General features: G+C 39.4%; 1 protein-coding gene across 1 annotated transcript in view; it reads right to left on the reverse strand.

Moving 5' to 3' along the window:
- LOC310950462 (RNA-binding motif, single-stranded-interacting protein 3-like) overlaps positions 1-22007 on the reverse strand; it is a 131562-nt gene that overhangs the window by 37313 nt on the left and 72242 nt on the right. The window contains exons 5-6 of the mRNA XM_083918287.1: positions 1184-1341; positions 83-162 (exon numbers count right to left, since the gene is read on the reverse strand). Coding sequence (XP_083774413.1) covers positions 83-162; positions 1184-1341 — 238 coding nt within the window. The remainder of the gene's footprint in view (positions 1-82; positions 163-1183; positions 1342-22007) is intronic.

Raw genomic sequence — 22007 nt, forward strand, 5'->3', positions numbered from 1 at the left:
ACAGTGCTGAGCTGTATCTTAAATGAATCCTCAGGTTCCAGTTTGCCAGTGCAACACAATTGTCTAGGTGATAGACACCTACCTGTCATGCCTGGGGGGGTTTTCAAGAATTTCCCATTGAAATTTTGAATCACCACATCACACTTCTCTGTCGACTCCATCCTGACAGAGAGAGAGACAAAGACATAGGACTGTCAGCTCCTTATGTTATTATTCAACACGCATGAAAGGTGCTGTAGTTCAAAAGTTTGAATGTACTCTATGTGGATATTTGTGCATGCACACAATACAGCAAGTACATTCAGAGTATGCTTATTGTGCTCATTTATCTATGCATGCCTGAGCAAAATGCCTGTAGGCCTGTGTATGTGTGTGTGTGTTTGTGTGTGTGTGTGTTTTCTATGGGGTTTCCTCTCCTTTGTTGGGGTTTAAAAGCTCCATTCAGTCTGATCTGTTGTGTGTCATGTCCTCTTTGTCTGCGCCCATTCAGCTCTGCTCACCCAATCACAGCTCAATGACTAATTGCCTGCTGGCAAGCAAAAGCCAGTGTGTGAATTTGTGTGTGTGTGTGTGTGTGTGTGTGTGTGTGTGTGTGTGTGTGTGTGTGTGTGTGTGTGTGTGTGTGTGTGTGTGTGTGTGTGTGTGTGTGTGTGTGTGTAGAAGAGAAAAATGGTGACAGCAGAGAGAAAGAGTGTGTTTGTGTGTGTGTGTGTGCGTGTGTGTGCGTGTAGTATGTGAGCATGCATGTGCCTGTGTGTCTTGGGTTTTCTAAACATAGCCAGTGACCCTGAATGGAGCTTCAACTGCATTCTAATCACTGGCACACTCCACGGTGTAACTGAGAAGACCACACATACACCCATACACAACACACACAGAGGAGGGTGAAGAGGCCAAGGGTACATGAATGTGCAGTTGTATCATTACAGCTAGAAGTCTTTTGGTTGAAAATGGCAGGGAGTCAACTCAGAGTTATGTTGCCTCCTGAATCTGAAAAAAAGGAATGTGTAATAGTGTGATGAAACTGTATTATGTTGTGCCTGATAAGTAATTACAGGCAGAGTCATATTTTTCAGCAGCAACAGAAAATCATAGCTGGCAGTGGGAAATGTAACATTGCTTCCTCACACACTGAACTACTAAGCTACAAAATGTTTGGAGAGCCATAAGCATATGTGCATACCTAGCAAAGCCGACTCCTCTGCTCAGGCCATTGGCGTCCCTCAGTATCCGTGTTGAAATGACATGGCCGAAGGGCTTCAGCATGCTCTCCAGCTCCTGCTCATCCATGGACAGTGGTAGGTTGGAGATGTAAAGGTTGGTGGGGTCCTGCTCCTGTTGCTGTTGGAAGAGACATTGGCAGAAGAAATGGTTGGAAAATGGTGGAAATAGTTTTATCAATACTTTTGTCTTGCATAGGGAAATGTTTCAATGCCAGACCGAAAAGAGAAGTTGCCTTTTTCAGTCTAATCCTAGAGATGCAAGCACTGATTGAAAATAAGTCTCTGAAACCTTGAAAATAATCACTGGTATTGGGTCTTACGATGGATGCTTGAATGCTATTTAATATTAAATGAGACCTTCACCATTTTTCTCTTCTGCCTGTAATAGCCTGTTGACTGACAGGATTCTGGACAAATTTTCTGGGAAACTCCAAAGGATGTTCGTTTTTGCAAGCTCCTGAGTCCATCACCTTTCTTCTTCGACACCTAATATGGCTGATGCTTGGCTGTGCAGCATGAATCTGCTTTGTGGCGCTGGCTGATGGAGTGATTTGCAAACAGCAGGCTAAAATGTAATGTAAATGTAATTGTGAATTCAAAACAAACAGAATTCCCAACACAATGCTGGTCAGTTATGTCAGTCTCAATGTTTTAGCAAGTACCTGTCCGCAGCTATGGAGCGTGCAAGCAGAAACAACATGATGCTGACTGTGACTCACTAATAGCCACCAGTGTCTTTAATAACAAGACTTTCCTGAGAGTTACACATAGAAACCTTTAAGTAAGAGAAAGAGGTAAGTAAGAGTTTACAATAATTCTCCACTAAAAGCTGTTTTTACAGCAGTAAAAGCATTAACGGTTAAAGCAGCCCCATTCAAGTTCTTTATTTCCATATTCATGACTGAATATTCCACAGCAAAATATCTATGAATTTAACTCAAGTGGCAAATTCTCCTCAAAAAAGGAATAAACATTTCATTGAAAAGGTAGCAAAACGGTTTTAAGAATCCCTCAAGCAATAAGGAAACACACAGGATTCATAGATGAACTGAGTTGCATTAAAATTTTTCAAGGGAATGAGGGAACTTCCTTCTAATGTGCCTCTCAGTTAGTTTGACTGGGATACTTCAATTATTTTTGTTCTGTTTAGCAGCACTCCATTGAAATGATCCTCCACAGGAGACCGAAGCCTGTGTGTGCATGTGTGTGTGAGAGTAATAGAGCACTGGCAAATTAAAGCGGGATGGATGCAGGAGAGGGTTTTGAAGGAGGGAGCTCCATTTTGCTATTGAGAAAGCCAGAAATGAAGAGTGACAGAGAGAGAAAGGGGCTTTAATACACACATTTTCTATAAATCCTTGCCATATGATTTCAAGATTATTTCATTGTTTCATTAAACTGTTTGGATCCCCAGAATGCTTCAGTAAACACTTCTGTGATGTTTCATCGCTTCATGGGAGTTTATGCTGTGCCAGCTATATCTCTCCTCTACAGTGGCAGTTCTCTTCACTAACTCAGCCATTTAGCCTTAGATGTTATGACTATGGTCTCTGGAGCACATGTTTTATCAGCAATTTATCTGTAATTTTCAATGCATATTTAAGAGTGCAACTATTATTAACGATAATAGAAAATGTTCCACTCTTTTAATTCCATTATTATTTGACAACTATTGATAACTAACATTGCCATATAGTAATTAATGATGTAAATGATTGCACATTTAAGAGGACCATGAATTAATTCTAATCCGTATAGTCTTTGACTTTATGAATTTCAATTGTTTTTATCTGCTTTGCATGTGTGCTGATATTTACCTAACTTTCTATCCCCCCACTCTAACCAAGGATGTCTGTTTTTAAATATCCTAGTCTGACTTTCAGTCCACAAGGCTGGCCAGGAGTTCTCATCTCTCTCATCATGTTTCCTAGTGCACGAACACACACACACACACACACACACACACACACACACACACACACACACACACACACACACACACACACACACACACACACACACACACACACACACACACACACACACACACACACACACACACACACACACACACACACACACACACACACAGTGATCCAGCACACTAACATTAGTGAAGTTAGTTCTAGGTACACTTCAATATACCAACAACCCCCTGCATTTACAGTTAACGATAACGTATATGCTACTATCTCTTACCAGGTAAAGTTATGATAGCATCAGGCTCGTTTTCACAAGACAGACGTGGTGAATTTCTGGATGAAAGTATGAGTTCTGTCACAAACATATCTTTGCGTTTTTGTCAGTGGAGTCTTCACCACTGGATCCCCCGTTCCCCACCTTGTCCGTTCCATTTGGGAGACCCAAAAGTGACCTATCTGCCTCTCCTCCACACGCCGCCCTCCCCTTGCCCCTTCTTACACGGCTTCTGTGCACGGCACCTTCTTGGCAAGCAGGGGCTCCTACAGCTGCAGAGGGCGCCAATTTGCCAATTCCCCACACAGTGATATGACAGCTAGATAATAGAAAACCGCTTCGTCCAGCCCAGATGTTGTTTTTTTTCTTTCTAAGTGCTCATCCCACCCCTTATGTGTCATGAAATATGCCGCCCCTGGCGGCTGCCCGGTCAGTGCGTGCTCAACACCGCTACTGCTCCTCTATGCCATAATGATGTGTAATATAGTTTCGGTAATAACTTTGCAAATCTTAGGGTAACTATCAGCACCCAGAAGTGCCTGGAGTGTGTGCTATACAATATATGTATGTGTGTGTTTGTGTGTGTGTGTGTGTGTTTGTGTGTGTGTGTGTGTGTTATTGTTGTTGGGTGAATACTCTGTGACAAAAAAGCTGCCTGCCGTGGCTCATTTTGAGCATAAATATTTCCTTTATCTATGGAGGCTTTTCCTTTGCATGCACCAGAGCTGTTTGATTTCTAGAGTGGGAGTTCCACATCTGGCTGACTGTGACCAAAGCCATCTATGTAATCAATGAATAAGCAGTACAGCTCCAGTGAAGTCTGAAATATTTTACCTTTCTTTCTGAATCTGAATATCTCTTTTCGTCAGCAGGGATTTTCCTTGGTGTGTCCAATACACAGAGTGGCACAGTTGTCTTCCCACACAGGGCAACAGGCTTTGAATGTAATCTTTTACATTTGCATGCATGCTTGTGTGCGTGCCCATTTATGCAAGCAGCAACATCAAAGGCGTAGAGTCATATGTAACAGCTGTGGAACCTGGCATTGGTCTTCCTCAAAAGGTTATGTCAGTGAGGTGAGTTGCACTGCTATTCAGCATAGATCAAAGGTTGTTTTTTATCAAAGAACAAGATAACAACTTTTTCAAGTCTGTCTAAAAACAACAGCCAGGTGCACATGTGAACATAAAACAGTGTGTGAAAACACTTCCTAAGTCCTCACATTAACTTGATTAATATTTGGTTACATTTTTCCCCAGGACGATGACTGCGAATGGTGTTCCCCATCTCTTTCTGTATATTGGAAGCCCATTAGGAAGGGATCTCCTCATGTCCAGTATTAACAGAAGGAATGAGCAAACGAATCTGTTGCACGTGGGCACCTGAGTATTGTTTTAAAAAAGACAAAGACAATATGTGAAACCATCAGTTAATTACTTCTCACAAGGTTCAAGTAAATTCCAATTTGGCAATTATTCAAGCCTTCAAACACTTTTTTAAACATGTCTATAAGTTCTAATGATAAAAATTTGCGAACTATTATTTCAGACAGGGTTAGAGTTAGTGTTTTATTTTGTAAACTTTACACCTGAGGAGGGCTGAGCCCTGCTGTGTGTCTGGACTCCTACTGTGGCTCTGGACATTGTCATTATTCACAATAACTTGCTCATCTAGACACAAAAGATTGAAATTTTCAGTCTACAGCTGAATTACCTCTGTCAGTCTATGGAGCAACACTGAATCCTCTTTTCCCTGTTTGAAAGTCATAAAAAAGGATTAAATGGTAAAAAAAGAAGATTTCCTATCCCTGTGGTCAATGTGGTTGCAAGCAAATGTCATCCAAACACAATATGTCTTAAACAAAATCTCAGAGTGGTTTCCCGATTTCTGCTAAAAGAGGGTCGACTGTTTTGTTTCTGCACACATTTTCCGTTGAGTTTACAGTTACTATAACAAGGGGAATACATGCCGATTCGACGTGAACAAGAGGGATGCCATAACCTCGCCTCCATTCCTCCAGTTCCTGATTACATGCCCGCCTGTAAACCCTTAGCGTTCTTTTGTATCATTTATATTGTCTCAATCCAGGGAAATCAAGAGTGAGATGGGTACAAAATCAACAGGGGCGGGTTAATGAAATCACATTACACTTCACTACGCCATCTCTTGACTCTGTTGGCTGTGAAACCATTTATTTCCACAAGTACTTCTGGGATATGAACTGAAGTTCTTTGGAGCACCCACATGTGAATGAACTCTGCTTGACTTTGCTCAAAGTTGCCATTTGCGCAAAATTACTTCTCAGTGATCGCTCACTCTGCATGTTGCAAATGACTCACCTCTCTCTCTCTCTCTCTCTCTCTCTCTCTCTTTGTCCCCCTCCCTCCATCACTTTGTCTCTTTGTCTCTCTCTCTCTATGTAACATCTGTCATGAACAGCTTCACACCAACTGTGCCTCTCCCTGACTGTGTAACCTGCTTGCCAGCTAGTCAGCCTATGTTTTCAGCCCCATTAAACCTCACCACTGCATCATTATAGCAGGCCTGCACCTCTGATCATGCTACTTCCTGGTTACCCTGCAATGCAACAAAACCTGCTGAAGAGCAAGAGGGTAAAGAGAGGGCAAATCAATGGTTAAATACCTGTAAAACACGCCACCTGGGTCTGTATGCTAGATGGATTCATATGAAATGAGACTGTACTTGAATGTCACATTTATTTCTTGAATAGCAACACTGCAGCCTCCCACAACCCCGAACAGGAATGAGTGATTACTGAAAATGCAGGGAAGGAAAAATGAGGAGAAATTACGTGAAAACAGGATATGAAATGCTTTGATAACTAGCAGAGCACTTCCAAAAAGAGACAGTACAGTATATGATAAGGGAAATGAGACTTTCTATTTATTACGTGTTGACTTCTTCCTCTTACCTTTCAAGCGCATTTTACACATAATCCTTCTCATCTCCTCTTTTAATCCATCTATTCTTCCTTCTCATTTGCCCTCCTTGCTTCTCCTCCTCCTCCTCCTGTCCTTTCCTTGTTTCCCTGCTTACTATTTGCAGCTCCTCTTCCTTAGATTAAAACCTAATCTCCCATAGTGGTAGTCCTGCTGTCTAAAATGCTTCATTAATATTTAAGGAGCAGGATTTCCCCCCCTTTCCTTTCCCTCTCGCCTTCAAGCTCTTTTTCCCCTTCTGTATAGTACATTTCCTTTTTTTCACATAATCTTTGGTCTCCATTTCCATTCATCCCTCAGTGCAACCGTTTTCTCTCACCGCATTTCTGCCTTCCTCCATCTTCCTCTTCCTCTTGCCAAGTTCTAATCTTTCATAATGATTGTCTGCATGTCTAAACGCTCTCTAGCTGCTTAATCAATACTTAATGAACATACCATAAATACTTTATGAACCTAAAACCCTGAAATCCCCAGGGATTCATTAGCCATGGAGATATACACGTTTCTCCTTCTTCATGATGACTGGAGGCTCAGTGAAATCAACATTGGATACTGATTACCTCATCATTTAGTCTCTGGTCAGTTCATACTGTATTACTGCAGACATAGTGTTTGGCTGCTTCTGCCGCTTCTAATGAACATGTGTTTGCTCTTGCGTAGTAAATGTTATTTTAGTCAGCTGTATTTCATGATGTCATTTCAATCAGTTACACAGGTAAAATAACTTGCTCTTTTGCTGATGTTATCTTGTGTTTAATTTCTCTCTGCTGCATGGCACAACTACTTTCTTTTGTTTTGAGTTATCCGATCCTGTGTGAATGCATTAGAAAATATGGAAATATCCAAATATTATATATATATATATATATATATATATAAGTTTAGAGATCCCAGAGCTTATGGACATTCACTATGCTATGCACTATTAATTATATTATTATTTGTATGATGTCTACAGAGACCAAAAAAGGGCATGTACTTTATTGCTGTTGTCACATACCATTAACTTCAGAGAAATGTTCAATTAGAATTTTCAATTAGAAAAAGACAACACTAAGACTGATCCAGGTTTTTGTTGTGGGTAATTGGCTACAAAGGTCACTTACCTTAGCTAAATTTGAAAGGATCGAGCTATTGCTCATGTGTTATCAAAACTGCGGATGGGGGCTTTTCAAGTGATGGCGTACTTACTAAATATTCAGAGGCAGAAAAGCTGTTTTCCACTGTGTGACTGTCTAGTGGCTGTGAAGTAGAAGGAACCCTGACTATTCAAAGAAATGGCATCACACTTGACTACATGAGAGACTGACTATGTTTCAATGTTTAATTCAATTTCTTGACGGGCAGAACGTTTATCTTTCCTCTGGCTTCCAGCACTGCCTGCGTCTTCACATGACTCATTTAAAGCAATAAGAGAGGCCTTCCTAGATAATGGGGACTACAAATACAGTTTTCATATTCTTCTATAGTCACTTGCAACAATTATTAAATTAACCCACTTATTTACAGCTCCTTTTCTCCAAGCATCAATCTTTTTTTCTCCTTTTGCATTGCTCTCCACAGTCCTCTCTTCCTTATTTCAATTTTAACATGGCTTCTTACCTTCTTATGACATCGTTCTCGTTTTTTCACTCACACTGTCTCTACTGTGTGTATTAAAAGGCCAGTAATTCATCACAGAGTCAGAGCAGAGTGCAGTCCCTGCTGCACACCAGTGTGCAGGCTGCTTGTCTGCCAGCCGTCCAGAGCTAGAATCAATCACCCAAACCCGAGACACTGAAACCATCAGGGAGGGTCAGACGGAGATAGAAGAGAAAGAAAAAGAGAGACAGAGAGAAAGCTAGAGAGTGGCAGAAAGGCTGGAGGTGGGAGGGAATAGACAAAACCCTGTGTGGATTAAATTAACAATTCCTGGGCTGAATGGAGATCAAAATGCCTCATGAGTTGATCAGCGTTGATTCCCCTTGGGTGTGATTTAAAGGAAAAGATGCTAGATGGGTAGATGCCTAGATAGACTAAACATTGTGGCATGTTTGTGATGTGACATCTGTCATGTGTTCTTTTGTTGTTGATGTGGTTGTTTATACTTCAGAATGACCACACAAACACAACTTATGAGTGTGGGCCTGATTCCTAACAGCTGAGTAGAAGTCAGTGGTGTCATTTCCTGTGGTTATGTGTGGTTGTTACTTCTTTATGGCCCGGTTGTGGACTTCTTTCAGCCACGACTCCAAAAAGAGGCATTTAAAGTTTCTTATCTTGCGGGGATCCACCAGAAACAGGCCTGTGATCCATTTTGGGTTTGAGATTACAACTTTGGCTCAGTGGTAAAATGTGAGAGGCCACTATGGGAAGCTATCTGAGAAAAACACATTTTTGAAGAGCTATGCTATGAAATATAAAACACATGCTTATGGACATAGATGCAAAACATTTTCCTTAGATTAGACTGTAAAGACTCAGGGCACTGCTAAAACACTTAAACCCCATGTACAAGGATTACACAAACACCTACACAGAGCAGTTATAATGCCCTAAGAACATACATTGTGTACAGTACATACACATCCTCTCTCTCTCTCTCTCTCTCTCTCTCTCTCTCTCTCTCTCTCTCTCCCCTTCTGTAGTACTGAATGCTCTAATCAAGTCTAATGGGACTCAGCTGCTGGCCATTCTAATTACCTGGAATGCAGACAGATGATGATCTGGGAGACAGGCCTACATAGGAACGTGCGCACACACGCACGCACGCACACACGCACACACACATCATGTGAGTCAGCATGTGCTTGTTTGCATGTGGTGTGTGTTTCTGTGTGCTAACAGAGTAAACAAAATAGAGTACATGAATACATGCATTTGTTAAAGGTCAATAGAAGCTAAGGCAGAAAATTTCCATTCCATCTCCAAGTCAGGAATTCCCATAGTGAACAGCCTGGGGAAGAAAAGCATGTTGCTTAACTTACAAAAACCTTTCCAGTCTTTATTTCTCTGTTTTTTATTAACTGAATACTCTTTTTATTTTCAACCTGGCTCTTATATTTCCACCCCTTTCACTCATGCTGTTAACTTCTAATCAAATATTGAAATTCTAAATCATTTATAGTAAGAGTAGGGGTAACCCCAAGCTGACTATGTGACGATTGGATGTATGGGGAGCCTTATTCGGATTCAACTGAACCGTTGCAGTGGCGGAAAATGTGTTTATCATTCATTTCATTGACTCATGCTATATGGGTTGCTGAAAGTCTGATTTATGTATCATGAAATCATGATATATGTATCACTCTTGTGACAGTATTAACAATATGACATACTGTATATATACAGTATATATACGTAAATGTACATATATAGTCTATTTTTGAATATGTATTAATCAGACAACTCACATAAGAAGGAAGCAGTTGCTGAGAACTTAATATTTACTGAATTTATGAATGATTCAACGACGAGTCAAACACAGCAGGAGGGGGCACAGAGAAACAGCTGTTAGCGTCTTGTTAGCATACAATGACCTATCATTGCACTGGGCGCTACTTTCTGCTCTTTTGTCTGTGTGGAAAAATGGAATATGGATCAATGAGCAAAACATAGATGAGTCGGGGACATCCCTAGTTATCTCTGAATTAGGACACCCCTATTTCAGAGATAACTTTTAAGCATTTTTAGTGGCAAAGCTATGATAGAGCAGCATGTCAAGTGCTCTTTATAATAATAAATACATAAATAATAAGTTCAATATAAAGGGATAAAGAACTTAGTTGGGCCTGATTGAAATGCTGTGCAAAACATTTAACAACAACACACATCCTATGTCTCAAGATATTAATACTGCATCCCATCCCACAGCTTTGTGCTTCATAAAAAACGCAGAAAACAACATTGACTAGACTTGAATGAAAACTAAGGGATTTTGAAAGGAATTTCTTGTATGTCTGATAAATGTGTCTCACTATCATTCGAGGCCTCCTCAGTCTGATGTCATAGTGATGTCAAGAGAGCAGGCTTCAGGGAAATCCTCACTCTAAATGATTAATGGAGTCTGGAACCAAGGAAGGGAGTTGTCTTTGCTGGTACACACCCTGTTGATGCTTTTGAGTGGGTCTGAAGCTGCATCAATACAGACAGGCCTGTTTTGTGGCAGTTCAGTGGGACTCATTAATGACTGCAGCTACACATACACATTTACATAAAAAAAGCCATATACAGAGGTGTCACACTGGGTTGAGATAATCAAGGGAGGAGAAAGAGAAGCATTATTGAATGGAAATTAAATAGATGATAAGGGGAAGTGAGGTAGAGAAGGGAACGATAAACAGAACAGAAAGATTGATTTGTCAAATGTAACTACAGAATACTGTTGTGGTTAATGTAGCTATTCTATTCTCAGTTAAAGTGAACATTATGCAATAATAAAAATGATAATAATAATACAAAGGTTAACATAGTTGTAATAGAGGTAATATTTATAAACAAATATCTGTCTATGAATACAGAATCTGTTGGCAAAGGACACAAGATTTTGGTTTCAGATGCATTCTGATTTCAGTTTGTAGTCTTATTGACAAATCACCTCTGAGCGTGCTTCAGTTACATGTAGCTAAACAGTCTGTGTATAGAGGGAATGAATCTTGGAACCCATCGGCTATCGTCTGATGACAATTTAGCTTTTTAAAAATGTATTTCTCTGCATTCATATTCAGCTATCTTTCAACGGAAATGTCGTCTCTCAACTCCATTCTTACATCTCAAATTGCTAATTGAACTGTAAACAATGAAATGGTGCACAGAAGAGGAAGTCTTGGCACAGATATTTCTTAGCTATATCGGATCTCAGAAATACTAGCCTATACCTCCAATCGCTGGATTATCCTAAGACTAATAGCAAATGGGTCCTAATATTGTAATAGAGGTTATTCGAGGGGGACCTGAGAAAACTAGAACAAATGTTTTAAGAGTGGTTTAAAGTGGATACTTATTTGACTAGGAAAAGAGTTCATCCTTTGGTTGCAAAGTGAGCTGTAGGATCGACCTTCCAGGAGGCTGATACGTGAGAATCTCAAGATGTTCTGCAGCTAATAACTAACATATTGCAGCATCATGACCATGCAATGCCTTTAATATCAATCAAAGTGATTCCAATTCTTATCGATGGTCAGTGAAGAGACCTAAGAATTGGTATAATGTGTTCTTTTCTCTTGGAATTAGTTTGTTGTAATATGCTTGTTCAACATTTGGGTATTGTTGAATGTAAACAAGAATGCATCCCTCTAGCCAAGTGTTGTTAGAAAGTTAAAAATTGTGAGCAATTTCCAAAAGGATAAACAAGCACACTGTTTGTTAAAAAGCAGGGCTCCTGCAACCAGAAATTTTAGGAGCACAACCAGAAATTTTAGGGGCACACACGATAAAATCAATAATAGATGCAGAAATTACAATGTGCTGTTTCAAATTCAGTGTCAGTGAAATTTTTATTGTGCTCTTTTTAAGATAAAACATAGTAGGTAAACCGACAGCACCACCGCTGTCATGATAGTACAATATTGAAAAAAAAATCTTAAGGGATGGGACGAGACGATACACGATATTAAGTCCACGAGACACAACGAGATTTTAACACTATTTTAAAATTTCAGTATTTTCTTTAGGAGAGAGCTGTGGTGGTGCTGTGGGTGTCTTTGCATAGTACTTGTGTTATTGGTAAAGTAAATAAGAGTAAAGTATAGCCCACCCAAGGGGCCACTGCGGGGGGGCCTCACCATCTAAAATGGCCCGCCCCCGCGCCAGACAACATACGCCGCTGCTCCACAGAGAACGCGATAAGTAGTGGTGTGACGACCGTCACTCATTCATCTCACAGAACAGATACGTTTCCATTTCATGAAGTTGACTCACACCGAGTTCTCACCCAATGTTTATGTGTTTTAAACATGTGAACTGTATCTACATTGACAGATCAGATCAGTCTGTGTGTCACCTGCTGCCTCACTCACTGCGCTGGGCAGAGAAATAAAGTCAGTGAATCAGTTAAACACTGTTGATTTCTTCCAGTAGAACTGACAAGAAACTATTTTGGTTTGGTTAATTTTTTTTGCTGTCACTCTGCTCCTCACATACGGAGGCTTCGGGTCCAGCAGGTCCTGACACTGTGACTAGCTGCGGGAGCTCACGTGTTATGTTTTTGTGTTACTGTGCAGACGGCGCTATCTTCTCACACTTCTTACATATTTTTCCTGTCTTATCTGTCACTATGTTGCTGTTTAGCCACTTACATATTGATATGGTGAGACATCTGGTTGCGCATGTTTGACTAGACGTAAAATTTAGCCGCACACTCAAAACACAAAATGGGACCATTTATTCACAGTCTGGAGCCCTGAATTGACGGTTTGACAGAGCAGGTTTCGGGCAATATAAAGTGGTGCGTCATCATCGCATAGAGTACAAAATGGACCCTGTGTCTTTTATGAGGCACAATAAATGTAGAAAATAAAAGAAGGCCCAAAATTGATCCCTGAGGAACACCACGTGTAAGGGGTCACAGATAGAAGAAGCCTCTATAATTAAACCTCTCCAAGCAAGGTAGCAACAAATTATTAATGAATCCTTAGAAATCCATTAGCGTGGTCAATGGAATCAAATGGAAAAAATGAAAATAGATTCGAACTGAAAAAAGACTGATTGACTTGTATTTCTAGTTTTGTTTATTATTTGGTGCTGCATCTTCTTATTCTCTCTAATCCAAACAAATTTAAGAAGTATATCATTTGGAATTTATTTCCGTTAAGTAAGACAACATACTATTTTTTAGAAGCAGCTACAATTATTGATTTAAGTGTGACTTTTTCATGAAGAGTATGCATCCCTTTCATTCCTCTACAGCAGGTCACTATTTTGCCAGCAGTGGTATTTCTGCTTTATTGGACAGTATCTTATTAACAGCGGCAGGGCCTGTAGGTGCAGTCCTTGATGCGTGGTCTTCAGCCTACACTGTGACCCACTTACTTACTCAAACAGAGTAAATAAAAATTTAACTCTGCTCCTTAAATGACTCACATACTACCTTGTCTATTTCCTCCCTCTCTCTCTCTACTCCTTTCAAAGAATTGCTCCTTGATTGCCTGTCTGTATCAGAGCATTTTATTAGAAAAATGCAATAAATCAGAAGGGCTGCTGGATTGCTGGATTATCATTGAGGAAGCACTTTGTCGGATAAGGAAAGAGAAAATTAATAAAGAAAATTTTTAGACAGACTTATTTAATGTAGGGTTTTTTTGTTTCGGGCTTTTTTTCCCCCTTGCTAATGGCATGTGGCTTGTCCTCAGACAAATTATTGGGAAATGAAGTTAAGCGCCACAGCCAGAGAGAAAACAAATTAAAGGGAAACTGCAAAATTAAAAAAGTTCTTAGGAAAGTGCAGGGGAGGAGTAGGTTTGTGCTCTCGGCACTGCAGTGATTAAAACATGAAGCACTGGCTCAGACACAAGAATCACATAACCTCAGAGGGAAGAACGAGGCACATTTGATTCCAACCAAAGTTAGCGTTCCATTGTGTCATGTTACAAACATACAATACATGCAAACTAAAATATATTCTCATATTCAAATTTCATCCTGATCTTGATTGATCAGAAATCCCTCAGTGCATCTGTTGTGTTCTGCATTTTAACATTTGTGTAAGAGGGTAATGTAAATGAGGCACTTTGGGGTAAATACTTCAACCTTATTCTCACCTCAATTGCTCTGCAGTTAAAGTCTAAAAATGAGTCATATCATCCAAGGGCAAATAACACTTGCAGCACATATAAAGTTACACAAGCATTATGGAAAGTTAAGTTATCCATGTCCACCTACACCTTCTGCTGGCCATGGCCATAAAGTCCTGGAGGATAGGAACACTGGTTTACACTTCAATAAAATACCTTTTTCATCAACTACACTCAGCAAGCCATCAAGGTCAAGTAAGTATATGTGGGCGAGTATGTGTGAATTAATTTATGTTGTGTGACCTGAGTGCAATCAAAATAAAGGCACCAGGTTATTTTCCCTGCACACATTTTCTTAGTGACTTTGGGGCTTTAAACCAGAAACGTCAAGGCTCAAACATGCATCACTGCTTTGTTTTTCAATCATCCCAAACGGTTATTAACATTTTATTTACCTTAATATTATTGTCCATGTTCTTCCTGTTTTTGTCTTCATTATTCTAAACACACCCTGTTCCAGGGATTTGTTAGACTTAATGTATTAATTTAACAACAGCAGCTACATCTATGCTTTATGAGTACAAGTTTACTAGGTGATTTTCACACAGTGTAATATGAGTGACTCAGCAGCAGAGTCAAGGTTAGTGGATTCTCTGCCTCCACGCAAAAGTCTGCATACATGCATGTTGTGTGTTTTGCACTTACACCTGACACTATTTATCCTGATCAATGTGTTTGTCCTACAGACACAAAGCTCGAAAGCCGTGGCCTGTTGCCATGGTTATCTCTATTTGAAACCGGAGGGATTGACCTCCAGAAGGATGTCTTGGGAGACATTGAGAGGGACACAGAGAGAGAAAGAGTCAGAAAGAGTTATATAGAGGAGTAAAACAAGAGGGGAAAGTCAAAGAAAAACAACTCTTGGTGAGGAAAATGTTATGATTGAACTAAAAAACGCCAAACTAACAGTAATATCAGGAAGGATATATATTTGAATTTGATATACATAGAATATAGATAAAATACAGGGGCAAAATGTAAAGCTAAGAAGACGATACAAGGTTGCTTTGTCCTGGCTGTGCACTGTCTTGCATGAAATTAATGATCAACAATACGCAACCACAGTACTCAATAAAGAAAAGCCAAACCAAAAAACAGAAAGGTGACTGACTGTATTAACCTACTACATTTCCAACTTTATTCCCTTCTTAAATTTTGCTTTGATTTGGATCAGCTTGGTTTGCTTTGGCCATACAGAAACCCATGGCCTGGATTTCAAAACTAAATAATGGGATTCTCTCATTGAGATGTGGCTGTTCCATTGGCTGTCGTTATGAAAAACAACTAAATGCAGCCCCTGCATCAAACTCTAAATTCAGCAACGGATCCTCTTTCTAAAAGGCAAGTATGTGATTTTAAACCTGAGCCCTGGTTAAAGAACTGTCTCTGTGCTACATACAATGCATTCAAAACATGTAGGTACATTTGTCTAATTTAGTGGCAGAAAAAATAAAAGCATGAAAACTATACCAGTTTTTCATTAGAAGGTGTTTTTTGAAGATAAACGTTCTTTGCAGTATGCAGGCTCTCTGAAGATGTGTGGTGTGTGTTGCTGTGGTGCTCAGATGAGAGAGCAGAGATTTTCTCGCCATCTTTAGATGTTGAGACAAGGGCACAGTGGGGCCAGCTGACAGCTTGGCGGATCAAGGTTATTTACTTTTAGAAAGGGAAAACTAGCCTGAGTCAGCAAATACTAAAGGGCAGCCACACACACACCCCCCACACACAGACACAGCCATGCAAAGACACATTCACAGACCTCGACATCTAACTATTTCATCTCTGGTAAGTGCTCAGAAATAGTCCCCCCCCCCCCCCCCCATACACACACACAGACACCGCCAAGAGGTTAAGTAGGTTCATCGCTGGAACACCATTGAGAAAACAGCAGCCTAATTACCATTATATCCTCTACCAAGGACACCTCATGACAGTACACTCACATTCATCTATTCATTTTACCTGTACAAACCACATCCTCCCCTCTTACAAACCCATTAGGCTCTAACAAGGGTTCTTAAACCCTTCCAGCCCAAACTGAGCAGCTTTAATGTCCTCCTGAGACAGAGCCTCGTTAAAGCTTCATCATACAGTATAAGCACCCACCACAAACTGGACTGTGCTCTATTTTGGCTCCCAGCACTGCCATAACCCCACATTTTACTCACATAAGATCTGATAACCAAGTACCCGTCACTAACCAGTCAACCAATTAAGAATGACCTTATCACTAACAAACACGCTTCAACATTCTCTCTCTCACACACACATAGACACACAAAGAGAATAGATGCAGCAATTACACATGATTTAGTATAATAGCATGCAGGAGCATAGTCCCAAGCACTTCCATATTTAACATTCATAGGAGCAACCAGGGAGTTTTATCCACTTGCTAGACCATGGCTGCTAATGTACAATTTGCCCTCTCTGGACAGAATGTGAATGTTCCTGAAAAAGGACTGCCAGTAGCAGTCAATTGGACCTTCTAAGCTATCGCCATAATGATTTTTAACAACATGTGTAGTTATCATTAATTTTGACGGTATTTATTTTCTTAAAAGCAGTCCGATTTCATCATTATCAAGACATTAAGATTTTATGACCTTGACTTTTAGAGTTGTTGATGCATTAATTTAACCATATACTTTACAGAAGTGATTTTATACCGTCTTTTACATCCACAGTCGGATACATTTACATCTAATATTTATGTTTATGTAAGATGTATGTAAGTTAACCAATATATGGCAGTTAAATATTTCACTGTTAGATTTTTTTTTTTGAAGGATGTGCAAAGAGCATTGCCTGGGTGCATTATCATGAATCATAACTCAGTTTAAAATGCACAAATAGTTTGGTATGCAATCAGATGTTTCACTAAAAATAACAGTATTTATTTTGCTTCATTGTTAAACACATCTGAGCCTGGAAACTACTAAAGAATCAGAGACTGACATGATACATTAACTGTAAGGGAATCAGTGTAATCACTTTAGTAGGGATGAAGTAAAATATTTTGAAATGCAATGATTGAATCCATCTGAATTATTAGTATCACGGGTAGTTGACATTTCTTGATATTCTTTGGGGAACAGGGGAAATTTAACAGATCAAAAAAGCATCACTGAGATTAGTGATATATAGCATTCATAATTTAGGTTTAAAACACTATTTAATGTTATTACTTTCTTCAGAGCAGTACAATCAGAATTCCAATCCATGTGAATGAACATAAAGGATCAGTTCATTCAAATTGCAACCGATCTTTTCATACTTACTGTACGTAGTCCTAGAGACATCAAGCCAATAATCTGATGTTTTGCCATATTTGTTATACATCCCTGCCCCTAGATAGATAGATAGATAGATAGATAGATAGATAGATAGATAGATAGATAGTGGATGGATGGATAGATGAGAAGAGATGTTGTTGTTTTTTTAATTGATTGATTGATTGTTTAATTGTCCTACACCATATGGTACCCAGACCATATGGGCTTACAAGTCAATGGATGGCAACAACAACCAAGAACTCTGAAAGAAGGAATGGTCATTACGCATGAGAATGTTTCTCCTTTGCCAGACTTTTGTGCCAGTTCAATTACAGTTGATGGGGTGGGCATGGTAAGTCCCACTATAACCCATAATATCTGTGTTGTTTCATATTTGAATAAAAATTGCTTCCACAAAATAAAACACATTATGTGATGTTGTGTTGTCTATACCTACTCTGTAAAGTGTCCTGAGATAACTTTTGTTATCATTTGGCACTATAAAGAAAATTGAATTGAATTGAATTGAATTGACTGAACTAAATGTGCATGTTTCTTTCCAGCTCTGCTGCAGAACCTGCATATAGCTCAGCTAAAACCCCTGTTTGGTCCATGATAGCTGATACATCATCATACATTACCAAAGGAAGAAGATCCATCCTATTATTGATAGAGCTTTCTAATGTTGATATGATACAATATATATCAGTAACAGGTTGATTGTTGGTTAGTTATTGACAATAAATATGTTATATCACAATCAAATACATGTATTCTATAGCTTGGCACCAGTGACATCATGACCGTTCTTATTTTAGAGTTTCCTTGACAACACCCCGGATGGCCACATGACTAGTCACAAAATACAGTTACACAAATTCAAAAAGAGAATATTTTGTTTTTATAACACAGCGCTCTTATTAAGTTGAATACAGTGTCTATTACAGCTTCCATGCATGTTCTATTAATCTTGCAAAAAAACTCTTAATCAAAAGGGCCAACTCAACACATTAGCTTCAGAAAACCAAAACATACCTCAGCTGAATTTTTTTCAAGTCACTGTGGTAATGTAATACAACATGAAATTTATCCTGAACAACACTAAGATCACAGAAAACGCATAAACACTACTCTTCAGGAATACGTCTGTATCTGACTACCTCAGCTGAATGCTAAAGTTTAAGCTACAAAACACTTTGCCCTTGCTGCAGAGATGCACACATGCATGCAAATCTTCCATCTGTGTAAACTTTAAAAGGACCAGCAGGCACTGCAGGTGTCTCGCTCCACTGTGATCATGATTCCTGTCCGGCTGTTAAGTTGTGACGTAACGCCAATTAAAATATGATGTCCAGGTCCAAGCCGGCCCAAGCCTTGTTTTTCTACAACGCAGCACCGCTGCATTCCTCATTGTTTGAACAGATCTGAGTTTATTAAAATACAACGTAATTGTCCTTATATCTCTTTCTTATGGAATAAAAATATGTCTAACTGACTGACTGAGTTAGAGGTGATCATAATTGTTCACGTTCGGCCATTGTGTCTGTTTTATTTCGACGGAGCGCTTAGAGCCGGAAATCGTATTTTGAAAGGGTGTTACGTCAGACTTAACAGTCGGATAGTGCATCCCTTCCTTGTTTAGGTCAACAAAGACAACTAGCCCTGAGGAAACATTTCCACAGGAAGAAGTGGAATGGTGACGTGTGATTGAAAAAAAACCTGAAAGACAGAAGAAAACAAAGACAAGTGAAGAGGTAGAGTAGACAGAAAAGGCCTCATCGGTTTTCAGTGGGCAGACTCAGACGTACTAAAAGGTTACAGGATTTGATTTGTGATATTTTACTCTGAAAGCTCTCTCTCTCTCTCTCTCTCTGTCTGGGGTAGCAGTTTGGCTACTGCTGTCCACAAAGTTTGATCGATGGCTGAATTATGCCATCAGATTGTGAATCTAGTCGACTCTGCTGTCTGCCCAATGATAAACAACAAACACGCCTGGCCACCAATAACAATGAGAGATGTGAGGAGCAAACAGCCAATCAGAAGAAAGACTTAATATTGTCCCCATAAAATAAGGACATTTCAGTCAGCCGCTCCTACTACCATTAATATACTTCATTCATATGTATTCCACAGTAAAAGTACACCCCTTTTCATCTAGGCTCCTATTTCCTTCCGTTACTCTCTCCCTCTCCTTGATCAATCTGCATTCTCCCTCTCAAAGTTCAAGCTGCCCACTCCATATTCACTCCATCTCTCTCCATCCGCCCTCACTACAGTTTGGGCTTCCCACACCCTCCCTACATCAATCTCTGTATGCACCCTCCCTCGCACCAGCAGCCCACTCTAAGGCTAATTCCACAGAGGGAAAGAATGTGAGGAGAGGCGTTTTATAGTGTTTTCCAGTTATCTCCGTCCTTATAGAGCTGTTCTCAGCCCAGCTCCATCAAACCAAGCACCACCCCCACTCTCCAGCTGCCTACTCTATTCCTCCTCATCTGTTTGTTGCAATATTTCCTTTATTCCTCTTTGTTTTCCATCCTCTCTAGGGTAATGCTGGGGCAATACTGGATTCAATCCAAAATGTGGCATATGCCAGTTAAAAACACCTTAAACCTTGTGAAATAATATAATTTTAATCATATTATTGCTGTAGCTTATTGCTTTGTATTGTTGAATTATGAAGCAATGAGGATGTTTTACTTTTATGGACTTCCAAATTAGATACTGTATTTATTTAATTGTATTAATGACAACTGTGAGAAAACATGACTGGTTCGATATATAAACACCATGATATTTTGGCTTGTAATTAACTGTGTTGACTCTACAGCTAAGGAGTTATGTTTTATTTGTACTTGACCTCATGTCATTACATCATGGCTCAGATGCTGCTTTTTTTCTGCTGTAGTATTTATTCTATGGGTTGAGACTATATTCCCATACTCTCTAAAAAAGGGAAAGCAGAAAGCAGAAAAATCCCTTAAAGTCTAGAAACAAAGTTTTCAAAGCTTATCTCTCTAATACAAAATCCAGCTTTGGAGCTCTTGGGACAATTTCTTTGAGAGTGCAGCCATCACCACTTAACCACCACCCAGATTTTCTTTTCGCTCTGTTTCTGCTGTCAGGCGTGATGCAGGGAACTGCAGAATTCATGGTGGCTTAATTGATGCTGTCCACAGAGACATCCACACAAGATACACATCTAAAATCTGTGATTTAAATTAACAACCAGAGACTTTTTTTACTTTTAAAAAAATGTCTGTTTTGCTAATCTCTGTGATCGACTGATGTAAGGATTCAAAACCATGAAAGCATTTTCCCATATTTTCCTCAGCAGCAAGTTGTAGGTAGAGCCTTTCTAAGAAACACACTTTGGTATACAGGGAGTGATACATTTGATCATTTCCAGCCACTGTAAACATTTGATTGAATAAAACCGATTAGGAATTCAAAGAAAACTCAAACTGAGACAGTGTCTCAGTGGGGCACTGATTGCAAAGAGCAAAATATAACAAACTTAGTGTCAAGGATCTTGTTAAACTACAGAAAACTGAAACAAGCCCTAAATGCAAGCATCCCAATTTAACCGTATTCACAATCTCATCAGCAAAATTCAAGAACTTTCAATTGTTATTTTGTAAGCACAGCAAAATTGCTCTTGTGTCAGCATCAAATGGGGCACTGTATTGAAGACTTCACACAAAAGAATACAAGAATTACAAAGAATAAAATAAGGCACCGATCCAAAAAAAAAAAGTAATACAATAACGATAAAATACAACAAAATGAGGGTGCAAAACATCAGAAGCAGCAACGTCCAGGAAAGGTGCAGTATAACAAATTTGGAGCAATGCTTATTTGGGTGGTCATTGTGGTTGGTGAAGGAATACTGCACATAATCAACCAGTGGCTTGGATGTAAATAAATACTGCCAGAGCAGTGTCCTTGTTTAAGTCTGTCGCTTTGACTTTCCTTCATTTGCCTGTCAACTTCCCATTTTCCAACTGCTCAAGCGAACTACATCTCTAAAAAGGCACAACTCCTGCTTCAAGTGATAAAATGATCATTTTTAATGAACACACCGCATAAATAATGTATGAGTCGGGAACCTTTGGGTGGTTGGCTTTTGGCTGAATATCACTTAAGCTTCATTATGCCACTCCAGGCTGGATAAACAACAAGTTCTTTCAAACAACAAACTGATTATTAAGAGAAAAGTATACTGTATCTTAAAATGATTGCATGTCACATGCTACGACTGTTGTGTTGAGGAGTCCTAGCAGGCTTTTATGAAGTATGAAACATGTCATATAATGGCTTATAATGAGTACCATAATAAGTTGTAACACACTGAGATCATTCAAAAATAGTTGTTTTGACAAATGCCACAGTTTCCTGTTGTCTTTACTAAAACCATGTTGCGTCTTATCCTGCAGTGCACGGTGATCGGTTTCAGAAGCAGAAATTGAATCAGACTGATTGTTATCTCATGCTGCGTTATGAATCTGAAATGTTTATATTATTAAAAAAGAGATGTGACCAACTGGTAGCCAATAAATGTTCTTGCGTTTGTACTCTTTGTGT

Source organism: Echiichthys vipera, assembly GCF_963691815.1.
Source record: "Echiichthys vipera genome assembly, chromosome: 8".
NCBI lineage: Eukaryota > Metazoa > Chordata > Actinopteri > Perciformes > Trachinidae > Echiichthys > Echiichthys vipera.